At 39.8% G+C, this 17,059-nt stretch overlaps 1 protein-coding gene across 10 annotated transcripts in view; it reads right to left on the bottom strand.

Annotated features, from left to right (window-relative positions):
* camta1a (calmodulin binding transcription activator 1a) overlaps positions 1-17,059 on the bottom strand; it is a 502,209-nt gene that overhangs the window by 37,267 nt on the left and 447,883 nt on the right. For 7 of the 10 annotated variants that reach the window (XR_013198260.1, XR_013198259.1, XR_013198261.1 and 4 more), the window contains 3 exons: positions 7,745-7,898; positions 3,783-3,923; positions 355-2,585 (listed from right to left, as the gene is read on the bottom strand). Coding sequence is in view for 4 of the 10 variants with exons in the window: in XM_077218051.1 (XP_077074166.1) it covers positions 355-2,585; positions 3,783-3,923; positions 7,745-7,898 (2,526 nt within the window). In the remaining 6 variants the exon portion in view is untranslated. The remainder of the gene's footprint in view (positions 1-354; positions 2,586-3,782; positions 3,924-7,744; positions 7,899-17,059) is intronic. The other 3 variants (XR_013198264.1, XR_013198263.1, XR_013198262.1) reach the window with 1 other exon arrangement.

Consider the following 17,059-nt stretch of genomic DNA (forward strand, 5'->3'; position numbering starts at 1 on the left):
CATCTTGTGGAACAAAATAAGACTACATCAATACGTTTTAAATTGTTTTGAAGGGTATTCTGCCATCTCGTGGTGCAATAATGCACCAGCATGAAATCAAATACCGGGATCATATATTAAGCTATTTTAAAATCATAAAAAAAAGTAATAATAATAATAATAATTCAAAGGTAATTTCACAAATGGGTTACTAAAGACACAATTTTAAATAATCTAAAAATGTGTTTAAAAATGTATAAATAATAATTATAATGATATTTGTTGTTATTATAAGCATCTAATAATAATATTAAGAAATAATAACTGAAATGCAGGAAACACTGAATGTAAAGCATTTAATTCAAACAGACATACCTCTGGATAGGACCACTCTGGAGAGTAGTCTGTGACCATGAAAAGTCGCCCGGTGGCCTGCAACATTCCCAGAGTGCTCTGGGCCACCGCAGCTGACACTACTTCAGCGACATGCATGTAGGCCAGTGATCCTGTCTCTCCTGAGGCTCCGCCAGCACCAGCACCTCCACCTAAAGCCTGAGGGCTGCAGCATGACTGGAGGCAGAGCTCTGAGGGGCTGTATCCTGACACTCTGTTGGTTGTATTCTCTTGACCTTGCTGTTGGTTCCCACCTGAGGTGGCTGTTCCATCTGACCCAGGTGGGGCCACCAACTGGTGGGTGTATAACGTTCCCGCAGCCCCTACAGCCGTGGCTCCACTGTCTACAGAGATGAAGTCATTGATGAGGTCCGAAAACTGGTTTCCAAAAGAAATGTCAAAATGATCCAAGCTGATTTCCATGCCTGTGCCTCCTCCGCCATTGACTCCGGGTCCACTAAGCCCGTGGTTAGTGTTGTAGAGCCCCTGAACCAAATTAGCTCCCTGAATCAGTGGCTGTAGTTGCTGTTGCGAGCCGTTGTTGGGCCCGCTTGTGGTGTTTCCATTCCTCAAAGCCACGGCTTCGGCTCCATTCTCAGAGCTCTGCTGCATGAAGTGATCCGCTCCTCCACTCTCTCCGTTTCCTCCTCTGCAGGATTGTAGATGATCCCCAGACTTTAGTAAACCATCTGTCCCATTCTCAGTGGCCCCAGCCTGACCGGACCCAACACTGCGACTCTGATCGATACCGACCACATCCTCATGCTCTGGACCAAGGCCTGGAAAACCTCCCTGGTACTGGAGGAGCTGCAGTGAGCCAGCCTGTCCCTGGGCCTCAGTGGGGGAGCCTCCATTGCAGTTGGGTCTGTGCTGGCCTTGGTGGGTGTGATGGTGGTGGAGGTGGCCATTACTGCCGGGCGATTCCGTCTTTACAACCTGCAGACCCATGTAGCCTCCATCAGGGGAGTTATGCTCCAGCAAGTGGCCCTTCTGGCTGGAGCTCTGCCGGCCTTGCTGGTTCTGGGCTGGCTGTGGTGGTTCTTGAAGGAAGAAGCTTGGAGATTGGTTCTGGTGAGCTAAGTTGTTCATTGCCTGGCTATAACCTACGGCAGTGGCACCGGCGGAGTAGTCCTGCTTTGCATCGATGGCGCTGAAATCCATCTGCTCCAGGGTGGTGCTCGGACTCAGGCCCCCTCCAGATGGCAGCAGAGAGGAAGCAGGGGTCAAGGTGAGTGAGTTCTCAGCGCCAGAGCCACTGGAAACGCTACAGCTTACGACTGCCCCCACCTGGTAGCTCCCTTCTTTTGCCAGCTGTTGTTCAAAGGAAGTGTCCTCAGTCTTGATGTTCTTCACCAGGGCAGAACTGAAGACGTAGTTTGAATCAGATATAGTTGGCGAGCGTTGCAAACCGTTGGTGTTAGCTGTCGAGGAGGACGAGGCATTGCATATGCCATTCTCCTGCTTTAATCCACTTCCCCCATATGTCTGGCCCTGCTTAGGGTTATTCAGGAAGCAGTCAGGGTCGAAGTTCATAGTGGTTTCTGGGATTTTAATGCTGCCAGAGTCTAGGCTGCTGGAGAGGACAAGTTCATCAGAGATGCCAGAGGCAGACAGCATGGATAGCCCGTCTGCTCCAGGACCGCCTGCATCTGCGCTCCCACTTCCTGGAAAGGCAAATTTGTGGCTGTCAGAGGGGACTGCCAAGACCAGACTGTGAGAGGTGGCATCGGGGCCCATAATATGGGTATTGGGTCCTCCAGTGGGGGACATGCTGTAGACGGGATCCCCAGTCACCTCAGACATGAAAACACTCTGGGATAGGCTGCTCATGACAGAGGCAACGTGGCCCATGCCTGTGACCGCTGGGCTGTCAGCCATGTCGGGGTCCGAGTTCAGCCCGCTGCTGATGGACACAGGGGAATTCTGGGTTGTGTCTGGCACTTCCACCTGATTGGTGGAGGACACCTCAGTGCTGTTCTGGTGCAGCAGCACGGGTTTGTGGACCTTGCCGTTGCGTTTCTCACGCACGCTACCTCCTCCTGTTCCTCCGCTGTTCTTGCTGCTGTGGCTGTGCTCTGTCTTACCCTCTGACACATCATTATTCTGGAGCTCAGAGTGGGTGCTGCTATAGCCTCCTGAGCGAGGGTCCACTTTGGGAGAGATTATGCGGTGTTTGGCGCTGTTACATTTATGATGCACACTGCTTCCAGCACCTGCAGAGACATAACAAAATAGCTAGTCATTCTCTTTAACAATTAATAATTATAATAATAAAAAACAATGTATTATTATTATTTATTAACTATTTCATTCAGAAGAATCTGACTCCATAATGACATTATTCCCATAATCAACAGAATCCCTAGTATTATAAAAACGTACATAATAATAATAATAATAATGATAATAATAATAATAATAATTATATACAAAATATACATATAGCTTATAAAATAATGACAACAATAATTCAATTATTATTATCCAAAGTAATTTATTCAGAATTATTAATATTTCTGACAACTTAATGGAATTAGCCCATTTAAAATTAACATTATTAGTAGTATTATTGTCAATATTTACATTATTATTATTAACAATAACAGTATTTAAATGAACATTATCATAAATTCCCCCCCTTTCCACTGTTATTTAGTCCATTGAAACTACATTAGAATAATACAAAAAACACATCATAATAACTACACTACTATTTTAGATATGACAGCACTATAAGAGGCTTATACACTGAAAATACTAATTCAAAGAATGATCCACCTAATGTCTTTAAAATTGAAAATACTTTGATGCTGTTATTTTGAATGAACCCTGAGATTAATTCAAGTCTTTATAGAGACCATCAATCATCAGTATTAATCGTTTCATGAGAAGTCAACACACAGCTTTACCGTTTTGTTAATAAATGGCTGATATGTCTCATTAGTCATTATACTGCATACTTGGCAAATGAATTTTATATGAACATAAAACAAATGGCAATCAATCTACCCCACAATCATTTGTTTTAAACACTCAATTCAATTTGCTTCAGAGTAACGGCACCCTACAGGAGCAACACCATGGGATTGTAAAGTGCTGTGTTGGATATTTGTGATGAAGTACAAGGTGAAAATTCATTTCTTGTATACTTGAGTAAAAATAGACTGCCCTGACTGCACAGATACAGAGGAACATTACGCCCCCCAGTGGTGTCATTACAACAGACAGCTCAATAACTATGAAATGTTCATTCTGGACCTAGAAGCTGCTGTACTCTAATTAGGCACCTCTGCTCTACACTCACTTCATCTTTTAAACTTCTTGAAGACATATTTAAAGCACTACCTGCTTCCTCAGTCTCTTTCTGACTGCCTCTGTCCCACACCCCAGCCCTCCTGCCTGTCCCTTACCCAGAGTGCCAGTGCAGAGGCAGTTGTGAGTCCGGGGAGGAGGCTTGGTCTGGTGGCTGTCCAGTATCTGCTGCACCAGCTGCTCCACAGAGAAGCCAGAGCTGCTGTTCCCATTGCTGCAAGTCCACTTGATGCCATGAACTGCCGAGGGAAAGAGGAGACACAGTTGTCAGCCAACCAGCCGAGCCTTCCAGCCCTCCCCCAGCCCGCCTGTGCACTACATCCCTGACCTTACCTCCATATCAAAAACACTTTGTCCAGTACTACGAGAAAAAGAGTCGTTTACTTTCTAACCTCAGACAGGAACATGGAAAGTTCAAGAAAAGATTTGGGCCCTGTTAAAGGTGAATTTTCAGCTGAGGAGGGAGGTAAAAAAAGAGCAAAAGTCTTCCTTGTCTCACTTCAGCTGAAGTAAAAGCCCCAGCCCTTTGACAAGGTGCTTTTCGCTGTTTATGCACTCTGCTGCCATCACCATTTCCAAGCTCAGCCTCTCTCCTCTGAGAAAAAGAACAATAATAACAACTGGAACAGAAAAATGGCAAACGGAAAAATAAATGCAACAAAGGAAATGAGGCAATCTCTGGAGAGGAACGGTATTTAGAATATCAAAGGGCATTGTGCTACCTTCATATGGCTTGTGCACGCTTTGCTACTTCAGTGTGCGTAACAAGCCTAGGTGAGATTGCATGTGAAAGCGAGGGGAGGAAAAGGGAGGCTAACAGAGAAAGAGACAGATTAAAAAATAGATAAAAGAGACAAAAGCGTTTGGCTTGAACTCGCAAACAGTGCTGCGTCACCAGCCGGAGCCGGCACAACAGTTGTCACATACACAGCAGGTTTCTCTGCTCTGCTGAGCTCTGCCATTCCGCGCTTGGCCAGAGAATCGCAGCGGCGTTCCATAAGCCATTACACCAGCATGACCATGCTCCAACAGACAAATCAATCTCGCAGCGTGAGCCTGAACCAGAGTCGCAGCACAAGGCAGGTCATGTAATGAAAGGGCAAGCTGGTTTGGTGGATACGCCGTGACATCGGCTGTGAGGATCTGAAGAAGAATCCACTGATTTAGACATTCGCAGGGAATCTCCCACATTTCAGTCCACAGTGGCGGTTACTAATCGCCTTCTATTGGCTCAAATTTTGTCAGGCGAATGAAGTTCAAATATTTCAATAGTGCAGTGGTGCCCAAACTGGGGTGCACAAGAAATGATTTGGGTACTTGAGATTAAAAGTCATTTCAGCTTGTCCTTTAATACATCTTTAAGTATTTAAAAAAAAATCTTGTAATTCATTAATATTGATATAAAATGTTAATATAAAATATTAACAATTAATACGATATTATATAATAAGCATATATAATATATATATATATATATACAAATAAAATAATTAATATTACAAATTTAATTAAATTTCAACTGTAACAATCTATAAATATTTATAGTAATAAACTATATAATAATAATAAAATTGTCACAGCACAGGGCCATTTAAAATTAAGAATTGAAGAATAGTAAAATATCATTACAATTACAAATATAATATACAGTATATATAATTAAAATGGTGGAAAAAGTAATAAATGGCATATTAAATTAAATAAATGTATAAAAAGAGATTTTTGTAAGATTCTTTTGTAAATTTAATTAATAATATTATTATAATATATTATGTATATATTATGATATAAAATGTATTATTCATATTTATTAAAAAACGTTTTGAACACAATCTCAAGAGGTTTTTAATTATTGTTATTACATTATTCAGGTTAGATTTTGTACTTAAAATGCTGCTGACAAATCAAATAAAAAGAAACTTCTCTCTGCCAGCCACATCCATATCCAAAAGTTTAAAGTACCTCATAACCACACCCATCAACTTGTATTTTTAATCGCAGCCTATCTTCAGGAAACATAAATAACATCAGATCTCTCATCTCCTACTGTGTGTGTGTCTCTGATCATCTGCTCATGCAGCAGTAAGGGGGCTTCAGGCATGGCTGGTCCACCGTCTCTTGAATGATATCAGTGGAGAGAAATGAATCAGGCCGCCCTGTTCTCCTCTCCAGCTGTATTGTGACTAAGCAACTCACTGATACCTTTCAATGACCTGCAATCTGACCTCTGCTGCACACACCTACTTGAACATAAAAACACATTTACCACCTATTGGTCTAAGATTATGTATTTCTGAATGAAATGAATGAAAGAAAGCTCAAAGCTTTGATGACGAATTAAAATATATCTCAGTGGCTTTGTAAAAACCATAAAAATCACCCTGTATAATAGAGCTTGAGGGCAAAAATAACAAATCTATATTTCACACTACAATGATGAAACACGCTCATATCGTGCAAAGCAAGTGATGATGCAACCTCAACATTGATGCATTTCCATGGTATCTGATGCAAATGCATTACTATGTTTGAAGCAGAGGTACTGAAACTCCTCCACAACCCGTCAAAAGTTACAGCAGTCTTTCTCCGAGGACTGTCAGTCGAAGAATGCATCGCTCCTCACTCCCAACTCAAAACACACCTCGTCCCGTTAATGAATGCAAGCTGTTTGTGTATGATATGGGTCACTCAAGGGAACAAATTGGGCTTGTAGAGCTGATGTATAATGCATCCATAAATTATGGATGGCTGATATAGTTCACAATGAATCTTTGACTGTTAACAGGCTGCATGTCTGCATCTCCACCACTAGGTGGTACTGTTGCTCTTCAGATGAGCCCATATCACAGATGGCTGTTTGAAGATCATGAGAGTGAATCTTGTGGCCCTATTAGCCTAGTCTCAGTGCACTTGCCCGACTGGTGGAAGACATCTCGCACCTTTGCCATTGTCCACACCATTTGCAATGTTAATGACTTGCATGCATTACAGCAAATGGTTTGAATGTAGATCAGGGATGGAGTGTAATGAACACATTAGTTTACAGCACATGTCTTAAAGTCAATGTGAAACGGAGCTCTTAAGTGATTGCCGTGAGAGCTCTTAAGGGGATCGTAACACGCGCAGCGATTACAATGTCAGCTGAGCTCGTCTGTATTCCTCTCGCCGACATCTTGTGTTTAAAAGTGCTGACGCGAGAGATACGACTTCATATATTCATTACCTTGACAGCCCTGTCCTAGTTCAAATGATCAATGCCAGGCATCACATACAGAGACGTGTCCGCACAAGACTCTGGGTAAACATGATTATATAAAGTACATGTCATCATCGCCTTTTTTAAAATTATTTTTTATACTACATCCTCATTAGACAGGTTTCCTTTGGTCAACTGACCCTGGGACACCCGGGTAATAATCATGTCAAGGGTTCCACATGGAGACTTGTCCTGCTATGGACCAAGGGAAGGTATGGCAGGCTAGATAAGCTAGATCAGGCTGAGCTGGGAGAGACTAACTTCTCATGAAATATCACACACCTAAAACAGCACAGGTCTTGAATTAATCATACAGAAATTATAGAAGACAACGTCATGTATCATTGTCTAAGCATCTAAAGGCTAGTTCACACAGCCCTAGCCAGCACCAACAACTGTTGGGTTTTGCTGGATCAGTATTGTAATCCTTTTGGTGTTTGTTGTGGCAGTGTGAACCACTGTATCTTGTAATATGTAATCAAGATATGTAACACATTAAAAATGTGTCATTCAATTGTCAACATATTAATATGGAGTGCAGCAACCACCCAAACTTAATTTAAATGTGAACCTCACTAAATGTATTAATTTATTTCTTACATATTACTTAATATTTTAGTAAATAAATATATAAGTAGTGTAAGTATACAATATACATGCGGCCTTGGTGAGCATCATGAAGAGACTCTTTTCAAAAACATTAACAAATCCTACAGACATTATTTGCAGAGTATTTTCACTTAAAACATGCATGAGAAGAGACAGGCTATGCATTCAGTATACAGAATGTGATTGGACACTCACACATGGGTTTCAGTTGGCCAATGAGTTCCTCCTTCGTCCATTTGGCCCATTCTTTCTTGTCTGTGTTGATGGAGCACAGGATGGGGCCACACGGCTTCCCACAATCCTCGATAGCTGGCACATTCAGGTAGTGGACCAGCACAATGTCTGGGTTCTGGAGAAAAAGACAAGAACAAGAGAGAGAAAGAGGAAAAGAAAAAAGAAGATGTAGTGTGGTGAGTGGAAAGTGATCTTAAGGACCATTTTCAATGAAAGAAAGATAATTTAAACATTTAATTAAAATGATAAATTATATTTTTAGTCAATATAAAAAACTAGCAAAAAAAGTAAGCCCAAAAATGGGGCCAAAAATCCTTTTGCTGAGCCTTTAAGGGTCATGTGAGTTATTGTTTGTTTAGCACTAGCTAGTGTATTTGGCAGCTAGCCGGCACACTTGACCACATTTATGGAATGATAGAAATGGAGAATAAGTGAAAGATGTCATTTTCTGCACGTTCTTCTCCATCATTTGAGGAATTACTGTTGTCATGAATGCAAGAAAACACATTGTCTCTTCTGAATAAAATAGCTTAGAGTCTGCTTTCTAGCGCACCATTAATTGCACAGGCAAATAGCGCTGAGTCTTGTGAATAAGGTGTAATCTATAATAAGCCTAATTTACATAGAAAGGAGACGTGTTTGTACTGAGAAGAATGACAACGATTTAATTTAAATACACACAGTGGCGCCTGGTTAAGCCAAGAGTGGTTAGTGAATAAAACTGTTTGTGCGCAAAAAGTGGAGCAAATGTTTACTGATTGAATGTAGTGCCAAAGTTCTTTAGAGAGAGGATAAAACCAGGAACAGAACATCCCAAACAGGGAAGAGTTGTGTGAGACTTACAAAGCACCTGTTTTTTGTAACATTGTAGTTGTCAACTCAACAGTGTGGGCTTATTCTATATATAAAAAAATTCTGTCAATTTCAGGTCAGTCAGTGTTTGCTGGATACATTTTGGCAGCTTATGAATAAAAGGGTTGTTTAAAGTATGAGCCAGTATGAACAACATCAATTCCGTTTGTAATCATAAATAGCGTTGATTACAAAGAGCTGTAAACAGTCCCAGAACAAGCGGCCCCCTGTCACCACAGAGATTACACACACACTCTCACAAAATCCCACTCGTTCCAGAACACCAACATTTGAATGTCACGTGAAACGCAGATACATAACGCATACCCAAACCGAATCCTTACACTGAAACAGTGAAGAAAACTGTCCCTTTCATTAGCATTTTTATTAGTTTTATGAGCATTACGTGCTGAGTGAATTGGAGACTGCGGCTCTGTGCTGCCTCCCGCCTTCAGCATTACATTTTGACACACATGTGCAAAATCAACGCGTACTGCATGCTCAATGGGGTAATACACACAGAGAAAGACATTCATACAGCCGCTGGCACTTTTACAGAGAGCATCATGGTAACCACACCTGATCACGGCTGTGTCCGAAAGCTTAGCAGGCAGTATAAAGAGTATCTTTATCATTTCTGCCACAATGTTTGAGTAACATCCTGGCTTAACTACTAAGATGCATTAACCTGTTCAGAAGAGATGCACACTTATGATATATGCCTATGATATCCCACAAGATCGAAAGTCGGACAGAGCAGTTGAAAGTAGTTATATATATATTTTAATAAATAATACAATTGATTAATACATTTATTAATAAAGAAATGAATAAAATGTATAGATCTTCCTATCAAGAAATAATTTCTGTAGCAACAAAGCACATACATATAAATATTTTATTTCTAAATCTAACTTGAATTTGTTTTATGTAGATCATTTGTCATGACATCATGGTGCTATGGAAGGTACCTATTTTTAATTTGTTTTAAATTGAGACAATATGTAGCATTTTATTGTTGCATTGCAAAATAAATAAAAGTCCAATATATAATAAATATAATATAATATAATATAATATAACACAAAAATTGTAAAAATAGCCACAACGCAAGGGTATTTTTGGTCTCAAAAGTACCCTTTATTTTTTTATGAAAAATATATTTTGGAATGACACCCAGAACAAACATTTTCAGAGGGATAGGTAATGAACAGATGAGCCAAGAAAGCATGGTGCCTTGAAAGCCTGGTCTGAAACCAGATTCTGAAGGCACATTTATACTAAAATGCTGCCTGTTTATAGTCACTTATGGAAGCTACTTTAGTTTCATACACAACTCTTCTCATACTAGACATCTCTGAACCCCTCTATTAAAGTGCTGTTGACCAGGTTCAGACTGGCGTTTCCTCTCTCAAACAGTTCTTCGACTACAACTGAATGGACCGCAAATCACAATTAGACAGAACATTGACAATCTCTGCGTGGGACTAACAAGCCTTGAACAGTGACCACAGAGAGTGGGGACAAAATCTGCAGGACGAAAAAGGGTGGCAGAACAAATCAATAGCAACAAATTCAGAGCGCTCAAAATCAAACAGCCCTGTAATTCACAGCGAGAACTTTTGATTGAACTCTTCAACCAGCACACTTGATATTCAAAGGGAATGTGTCAAGGTGTTTGAACAGCACCTTAGATGGATTAAAAGGAAAAGATTTGATTTAAAATTTAAATCCATAGGAAATCTGTCTTCATGAGAGGATTTTAAGAGTAAGTTCTGGTGTACTATTCTCTTTCAAGTGGATGAAGGGAGTGTGCTGGACCGGGGGTTGGTAGGAGAGGGCGAACTAAGGACGCTCAGGCATGGGTCCTGCCGCTGTAGCCGTGAGCTTGTGGGAGCAGACACCAGCGCAACATCCGCATATGGGACAAGCAGCTGTTGCAATCACCAGGCCATGCCCTCAATCCTTAACCAGCATGAGAGGAGTAAGTAAAACCCAGACTCACGCTATTAGGCAAACATAAACACATTCTCATGCATATATGGGTGTTAAATGGATTAAATTGTCAAAAAGTCCAGGTTTTATTTTAACCCAAATCCAAAAGAAAAAATAAGATACAGTAAATATAAAATAAAAAGAAAATGTATATGAAGACACACGCACGCGCGCGTGTCTTTATATACATTTTCACACACACACACACACACACACACACACACACACACACACACGCACGCACGCACGCACGCACGCACGCACGCACGCACGCACGCACGCACACACACACACACACACACACACACACACACACACACACAAGGGTGCCCAGGGAGCGATTGGGGGTGCCAACATCTTCAGGTTATAAGTCCGACTCTCTAACCATCAGGTCACAACTTGTCTCATTTTCATGATAATGAAGCACATTTAAACCTTCATCTCCAATTGTCAGCGGCCTACAATAAAAAAAAAAATATATATATATATTATATTATTACATAATAATTATATATGTGGGACCCCGGTGCTACATATATAAACATTATACATGCATAAACAAATATTTACATATATAAACATATTATAAATATACAGTAGAAGTATAAACCTATATATAGCTAGCCTACTGAGAGTGGTAGTCTAACTATACATGTACTATAAATAATAGACTAAACATACATAATCTAAGAAAAACTATACAAATACTTTACATGTGTCTATATATATATATATATATATATATATATATATATATAGAGAGAGAGAGAGAGAGAGAGAGAGATAGAGAGTTATGGATAGGGCTAGGGTGTTGTTGGACCTTCTAGCTCCAGCCATTACACCCAAATTACATCTAGAGAGGGGGATCTGGACTTCACGCTCTACCCATGTCTCAGGATACTCAACCTCTCAAAAAAACAAAAACCCACATATATACCAACAGAAGCCATAACCACCGCACACACACACATACACTTTCCTTTTTTTGGTCCCTCCTACGCCGATACATTTGTCCCTGTTTTACAATGCACATTTGGCAGACTTACAACCCATCCAAATATAAGTAATCTGTGAAGCTGTGCTTCGGTCGTAAATTCAAGAGTGAGCCAGAAGCGTATGACATCTACGGCTCACTCCTTTCTCGCTCTGTCTCTTCAGAGAGCTTTTACGCACCCACACAATCACGCTCGCACCCCCTCTAGACCCTCTCTCTCTTTCCGATGGCACAACAACACAATGAAAATGTGCAGTGTCTTATAAATCTATCAGGATGCAAACTTAATTTAATTTAATTTCCTGCTGGCTGCTCTCTTTTAATAACGCAAGTTTTCATCCAACAAGCAAAAGAAGGAGACTTAGGAGGAAACTTTCACCCTGGATACTATTTGGTAGAGAAAATGCAATCTCATAAAGGTATTAATTAATTGTGCAATGCAATCTTTAGTCCATGTTTGTGGTACATTTCCATGGAGGACCAGGGCTTGCTTCCAGGTTTGTTGAGATGGGAGAAGGGGGCCAAAGTTTGGATAGAGTTGCAGCGTGTGCAGGGCTTGTGGTATTGCGCAAACGGCATTTTTCATTATTAAAGGCATTCATTTGAGCTCAGCACCTTTCAGCTAGGCTCATCCCTGGAGTGCAGAGGCGTGTAGATCTTGTACTGCCGGTCTATGGAACCTATACTTATCCCTTGACTTCACTGTTTAAGAGCATTAAATGCTAAATGAAGGTAAAAAAAACTTCATTAGGAAGCATTCTGTGCTTGAATTCACAGAAATTGTTTTCTTACTCTAGTCTTTTCATTGGTAAGCAAGAAAAGCAATTAAAGCTTGTTCGTTTTTTGCTTTAAGCTCGCAGAAAGAGAGCACATCTCAATTCTAAAGGTGTTTCTCTGTTTGTGTGTGTGTGTGTGTGTGTCTGGGGAACACACAGGTACCTGGAAGCACCATGGTAACCTGGCAACTAGTAGCTGGACGCCCACATGGATGAAGCCAATGTGGTCATGAGTGCTGCCCCATAGCCGGCCTCAAGTGCTATAAATATCCACTAGTAATAGCTTCAGGGTCATTACTGCTGCTCAGGCCTGCTTCCAACCAGCATCAACTCCAACCTGAAGGGCTGGGAAGAAGGACAGGGTTTCAAATAGGTATCTGCATATTACGGATGATTTATTGCAGCGTGGGGGTGGGACGGAGTGTTCTGGCAGATAAGCGATTGTGCATATAAGATTGTCTTTGAGCTGGACTCGTTTGAAAGCAGGCGGTTCGGGCTTCATATTTAGCTGGAGCTGGTTCAAATCTGGACACATGAGAACATTGTTTTGTTGCAGTTGATTGCTGCTTCTGGTCATGTGAATGAGTCACTCCTGTTATGAAAAAAAAAAAGTGTCCCAACTAAATATGTCTGAATATACTGGATAAAATATTACGCTCACAATTTGTGACATGCATGAGATCATCCTGCAGGAAGTGTGGGTAAACAACAGCACAAACACAAGCAAGTAATTAGCAATTAATCTTTATCTATCTATCTGTCTATCTATCTATCTATCTATCTATCTATCTATCTATCTATCTATCTATCTATCTATCTATCTATCTATCTATCTATCTATCTATCTATCTATCTATCTATCTATCTATCTATCGGAATATCATTATATACGTATAAATGAATAATATATGTATATATAACATAATTTTACATAATTTTGAAAGTCGGATTTACATTTTTATAGAAATACTTTTTTAAATTGTAACCCATGCATATTAATCTTTTAAAAATGACAGTGTTTAAAAGATACTGCAGGAATGACCTGACTAACATCAAGCACGGTTTAGTGTCCTGGAACATATACGTCATGACATTCGGTTTTGAGACACTAAGCAATGACGCTTTATTGAAGTCCCATATTTTATTTGAGAGCCGCATAACAATTTCTTGCCTGGCATAACACCTCTTAATCTCAATCATTGGTGTGAATCAACAACAGACAGGAAGAGCGTTTGGGAAAGTATGGCACAACATTAACATTACAAATGCTAAAAACTTAAAAGCGAAAAGAGAAAGTCTTGGCACAAGAACGACACAAACCTCATCAAGGTTAAATATCTTAATTAAGCTAAAAAGCACACAAACGAGTCCAAGAGAAAAAGAACCAGTGCTTCTGTAGCTCTGAGGAGAAAAACGTCAGAGAGGAGTTCAAAGCCGCGGCACAAAAAGACACGGCCAAGCGCTGCACTCGACTGACAGGACACCCCTAGAGGATTGTGGGAAAAAAGCATGGGAGAGACAGATCCTCTGACTCATTTCTTGTGAGCGTGGTGAGGAACATACCCGCTGGGTGTACAAGCAGACCCATTTCACTAACCCATGTTACATAAATCAGAGCACTTCTGATATGCCGCAACAAATATTTAACTTTTTTGTCTCTATCTGTCTCACTATTTTTAACTTGATAGAAGGGCTGTGCTCTCAGAGTGCCGCTGGGGCTCAGTTCTGGAGGAAGACAATGTACTCTAGACATGATGTAGAGCTCAGTGTCATAATGAAGCATTAAGAGTTTTCTCTATGAAAAAAGCCACCTTCAAGAGACTGGAGCATCAAACAGGTTGTAGCTGATTTCATTAGGGTAAAATGGAAATGGTTGAGAGTTTGAGGATGTGGGGTGAGTTTAGCATTTAGAGTGTGTGAAAGCACAGTATGCCAATGTGAGTGTGTGATACAGTGTGGGCACATATAATAACCAATCCAGGAGCCAGTTGCACCAACAGGGCTTTACTAAGCCTGGTCCTAACTGCTAAGTAGGTCTTAGTTAAGACCAGTCTTTAGAGTTGACCTAACGTCGGTTGCACCAACCAAACTTAAGCCTAGGCTTAACTACGCCTGGTTTTAGCAATGCGCGTTCCTGTGAATGGCCACGGTTGCCTAGCAGCATGCGTTGGTGGGGTTACGTTGTAAACTATCTTCCGCTGTTTGGTTAACTTGTAGCCATATCAATGGAGGATCAAAGAAAAAGGAAAGGACTTTCAGTTAATAATTGAAACTTTCGTTTTTAATGCTAAAAGTTCATAATAAAACATAATCTAGTATTTGTCAATAAAAAAAGATAAAATTATATTTTAAAAAGTAAAGTAAGAAGTCCTCTAAAAAGTATAATATATATTATATATATATATATATATATAAATATTTTTTTTATTATTATTATATCACATATTTTAGTAGTTATCATAAATTAGGTATCATTTGAAAGCTTACGAACTCAGAATTCATCCTGTGAAAACCGTTTTGAAATTGGATGTTGCGTTACCATAGAAACGGTATTTTTTTATTAGGCCCCTCCCCTTTTGGGAATCATCTTTCATAATGTATTATCAAAACCTTTTCTAATATTGACTAAACACATATTGTCAGAAAGTTCTGAGTCTCAAGGTTCCATATTTAGTGACAGAAGTGATATTTGGATAGAAATTTATGAATTTGTTACAGCAGAATGCATACAATTAAATTCAATGGAAGGCAATGGCACCCGGTGGCTATTTTTGGTACTACGCCTAAACAAAATCTCATGGGAACTTCAATTTTTGTGATATCAACTTGAAATTTGGAACACAACTTGGTTAGATATATAGCTTTCATTTTATAGTAATTTTATAGTAAAAAATATTTTGTAAAATATTTATTTTATATTAAAAAATATATATTAATAAAGTATATTTGATTTACTGTAAATTATAACTTCCATAACTTTTTCATACTTTAATTTATTTAAGTGCTTTCACTTCAGTAATAATCTGCTGATTGTTTTCTAAATGTGTCTAAATGCTGTCACTCTCACACCACATGGACTCTTGGTTTCAATCAGTACCGTTCTTCCTTTGTTAGTTTGTTTTCATGGACACTCATTAGTTTTAGCTGTGCACCTATAAATCATCTCGTAATCCTTTCTCTATTTAAGTTAAGTTCTGTTTGTGTGTCTTTGTCTGGTCTCATCTATTGGTAGTTGTGTTTGGATGTACCTTGTTGGATTTACCTGTTGGCATTAAAGCCTGTTACCTGCTTTATCATCTTCGTGTTATTCGTGTGTTCGGTCTCTCCCACACAACACGTGACAAATGCATTTTAGGTGCTGCTTTAAGTAGAAGAAAGTTATTCACCGGTGTTATTTTCACTCTTAAAAATAAAAGGTTCTTTATTGACATTGATGGTTCCATGAAAAACCATCCAGATTCATGGAAATTTCCATTGCAGAAAGGTTATTTATAGTGGAAAATAGTATAATGGTTCTTTAGATTATTCATTTATGCTCTAAATTTTATCTTTAAGCTCTTAGTTTATCAAACAATTTTGATTGATTGATAAACTAAGCAAAATGAGAAATGATACCATGGCAGCTTTAAACCTGTATGACTCTTTTGAAACAAAACAAAAGTCAATACAACACTGGACCCCATTGACGTTCACTGTATGATTAAAAAACACAGACACCTTCTTTCAGAAGAAAGAAATGAATACAATTTTGGAATGACATGAGGGTGAATAAATAATGACAGAATTTTGATTATTAGGTGAACTGTCCCTTTAAGAGTGCAAATACAAGAGTCCACCGTCATGATGAGTGAAAGAAGTGTGTGTGTTTATGAGTGAGAGAGGTGATTAAAGCCTTGCCCTGGCGGGTGCCCTGGATGTGGCATGGTGATGGATGAAGCAGTGTGTCCCGTCATTAGGCAGTAGGCTGGCCCCTGGCACCCATACCCAGCTCTTAAATGTATCCATACCTCGCTGTCCCCCAGTGCTGCTGTTCATTTCAAGGTCAATTGACTCAGTGCTGCGCAGGGAACAAAACATCCCCCTTTCTTCATAGTTTTATTTCCCATTACTGACTGGTGTGTTTGTGTGTGTGTTTGTACACAAGCGCATGTGTGTGGGTGTATACGCCACGTCAAAGCCGATGGTGTGCAGCAAACACCCTACAGCTTGTGTCTAGTACAGAAGAAGACCCTTGTGTGAACCCTTTAATGTTTATGAGCCTGTATATGCAGAACATTTTAAAGTGCAAGTTGGTAAAAGTCAGCTACTTTGCACCCAGTTATGAAAACTATAATGCCACTTCCTGCCAGTGGAACCTGTTTAGCACAGGGGTGGATCTATGGGTGGGCCTAGGCCCAACCAGATTGACAGCTTGCCCACCCTGTCAGATCCAGAGAAATAAATTATTTTTTTAAATAAAACAATTCTTCACTTATTTTTTTAAATGTGATTTTTGTCATGCATTATAACTCGATCCTAATGTTAATAATAATATGCTAATTCGTCTCTTTAGTGACGTCACGGCAATAGTAATGTTATGTTCTTCTTCGCACCAGTATCTGGATTCCAACTAGCAGCGACCTTTTTATGTTATTACAAAAATGTCTAAACCGCTATCTA

This window comes from Siphateles boraxobius, unplaced genomic scaffold (genome assembly GCF_051911475.1).
Source record: "Siphateles boraxobius isolate OS27281-9 unplaced genomic scaffold, OSU_SipBor_1 77, whole genome shotgun sequence".
NCBI lineage: Eukaryota > Metazoa > Chordata > Actinopteri > Cypriniformes > Leuciscidae > Siphateles > Siphateles boraxobius.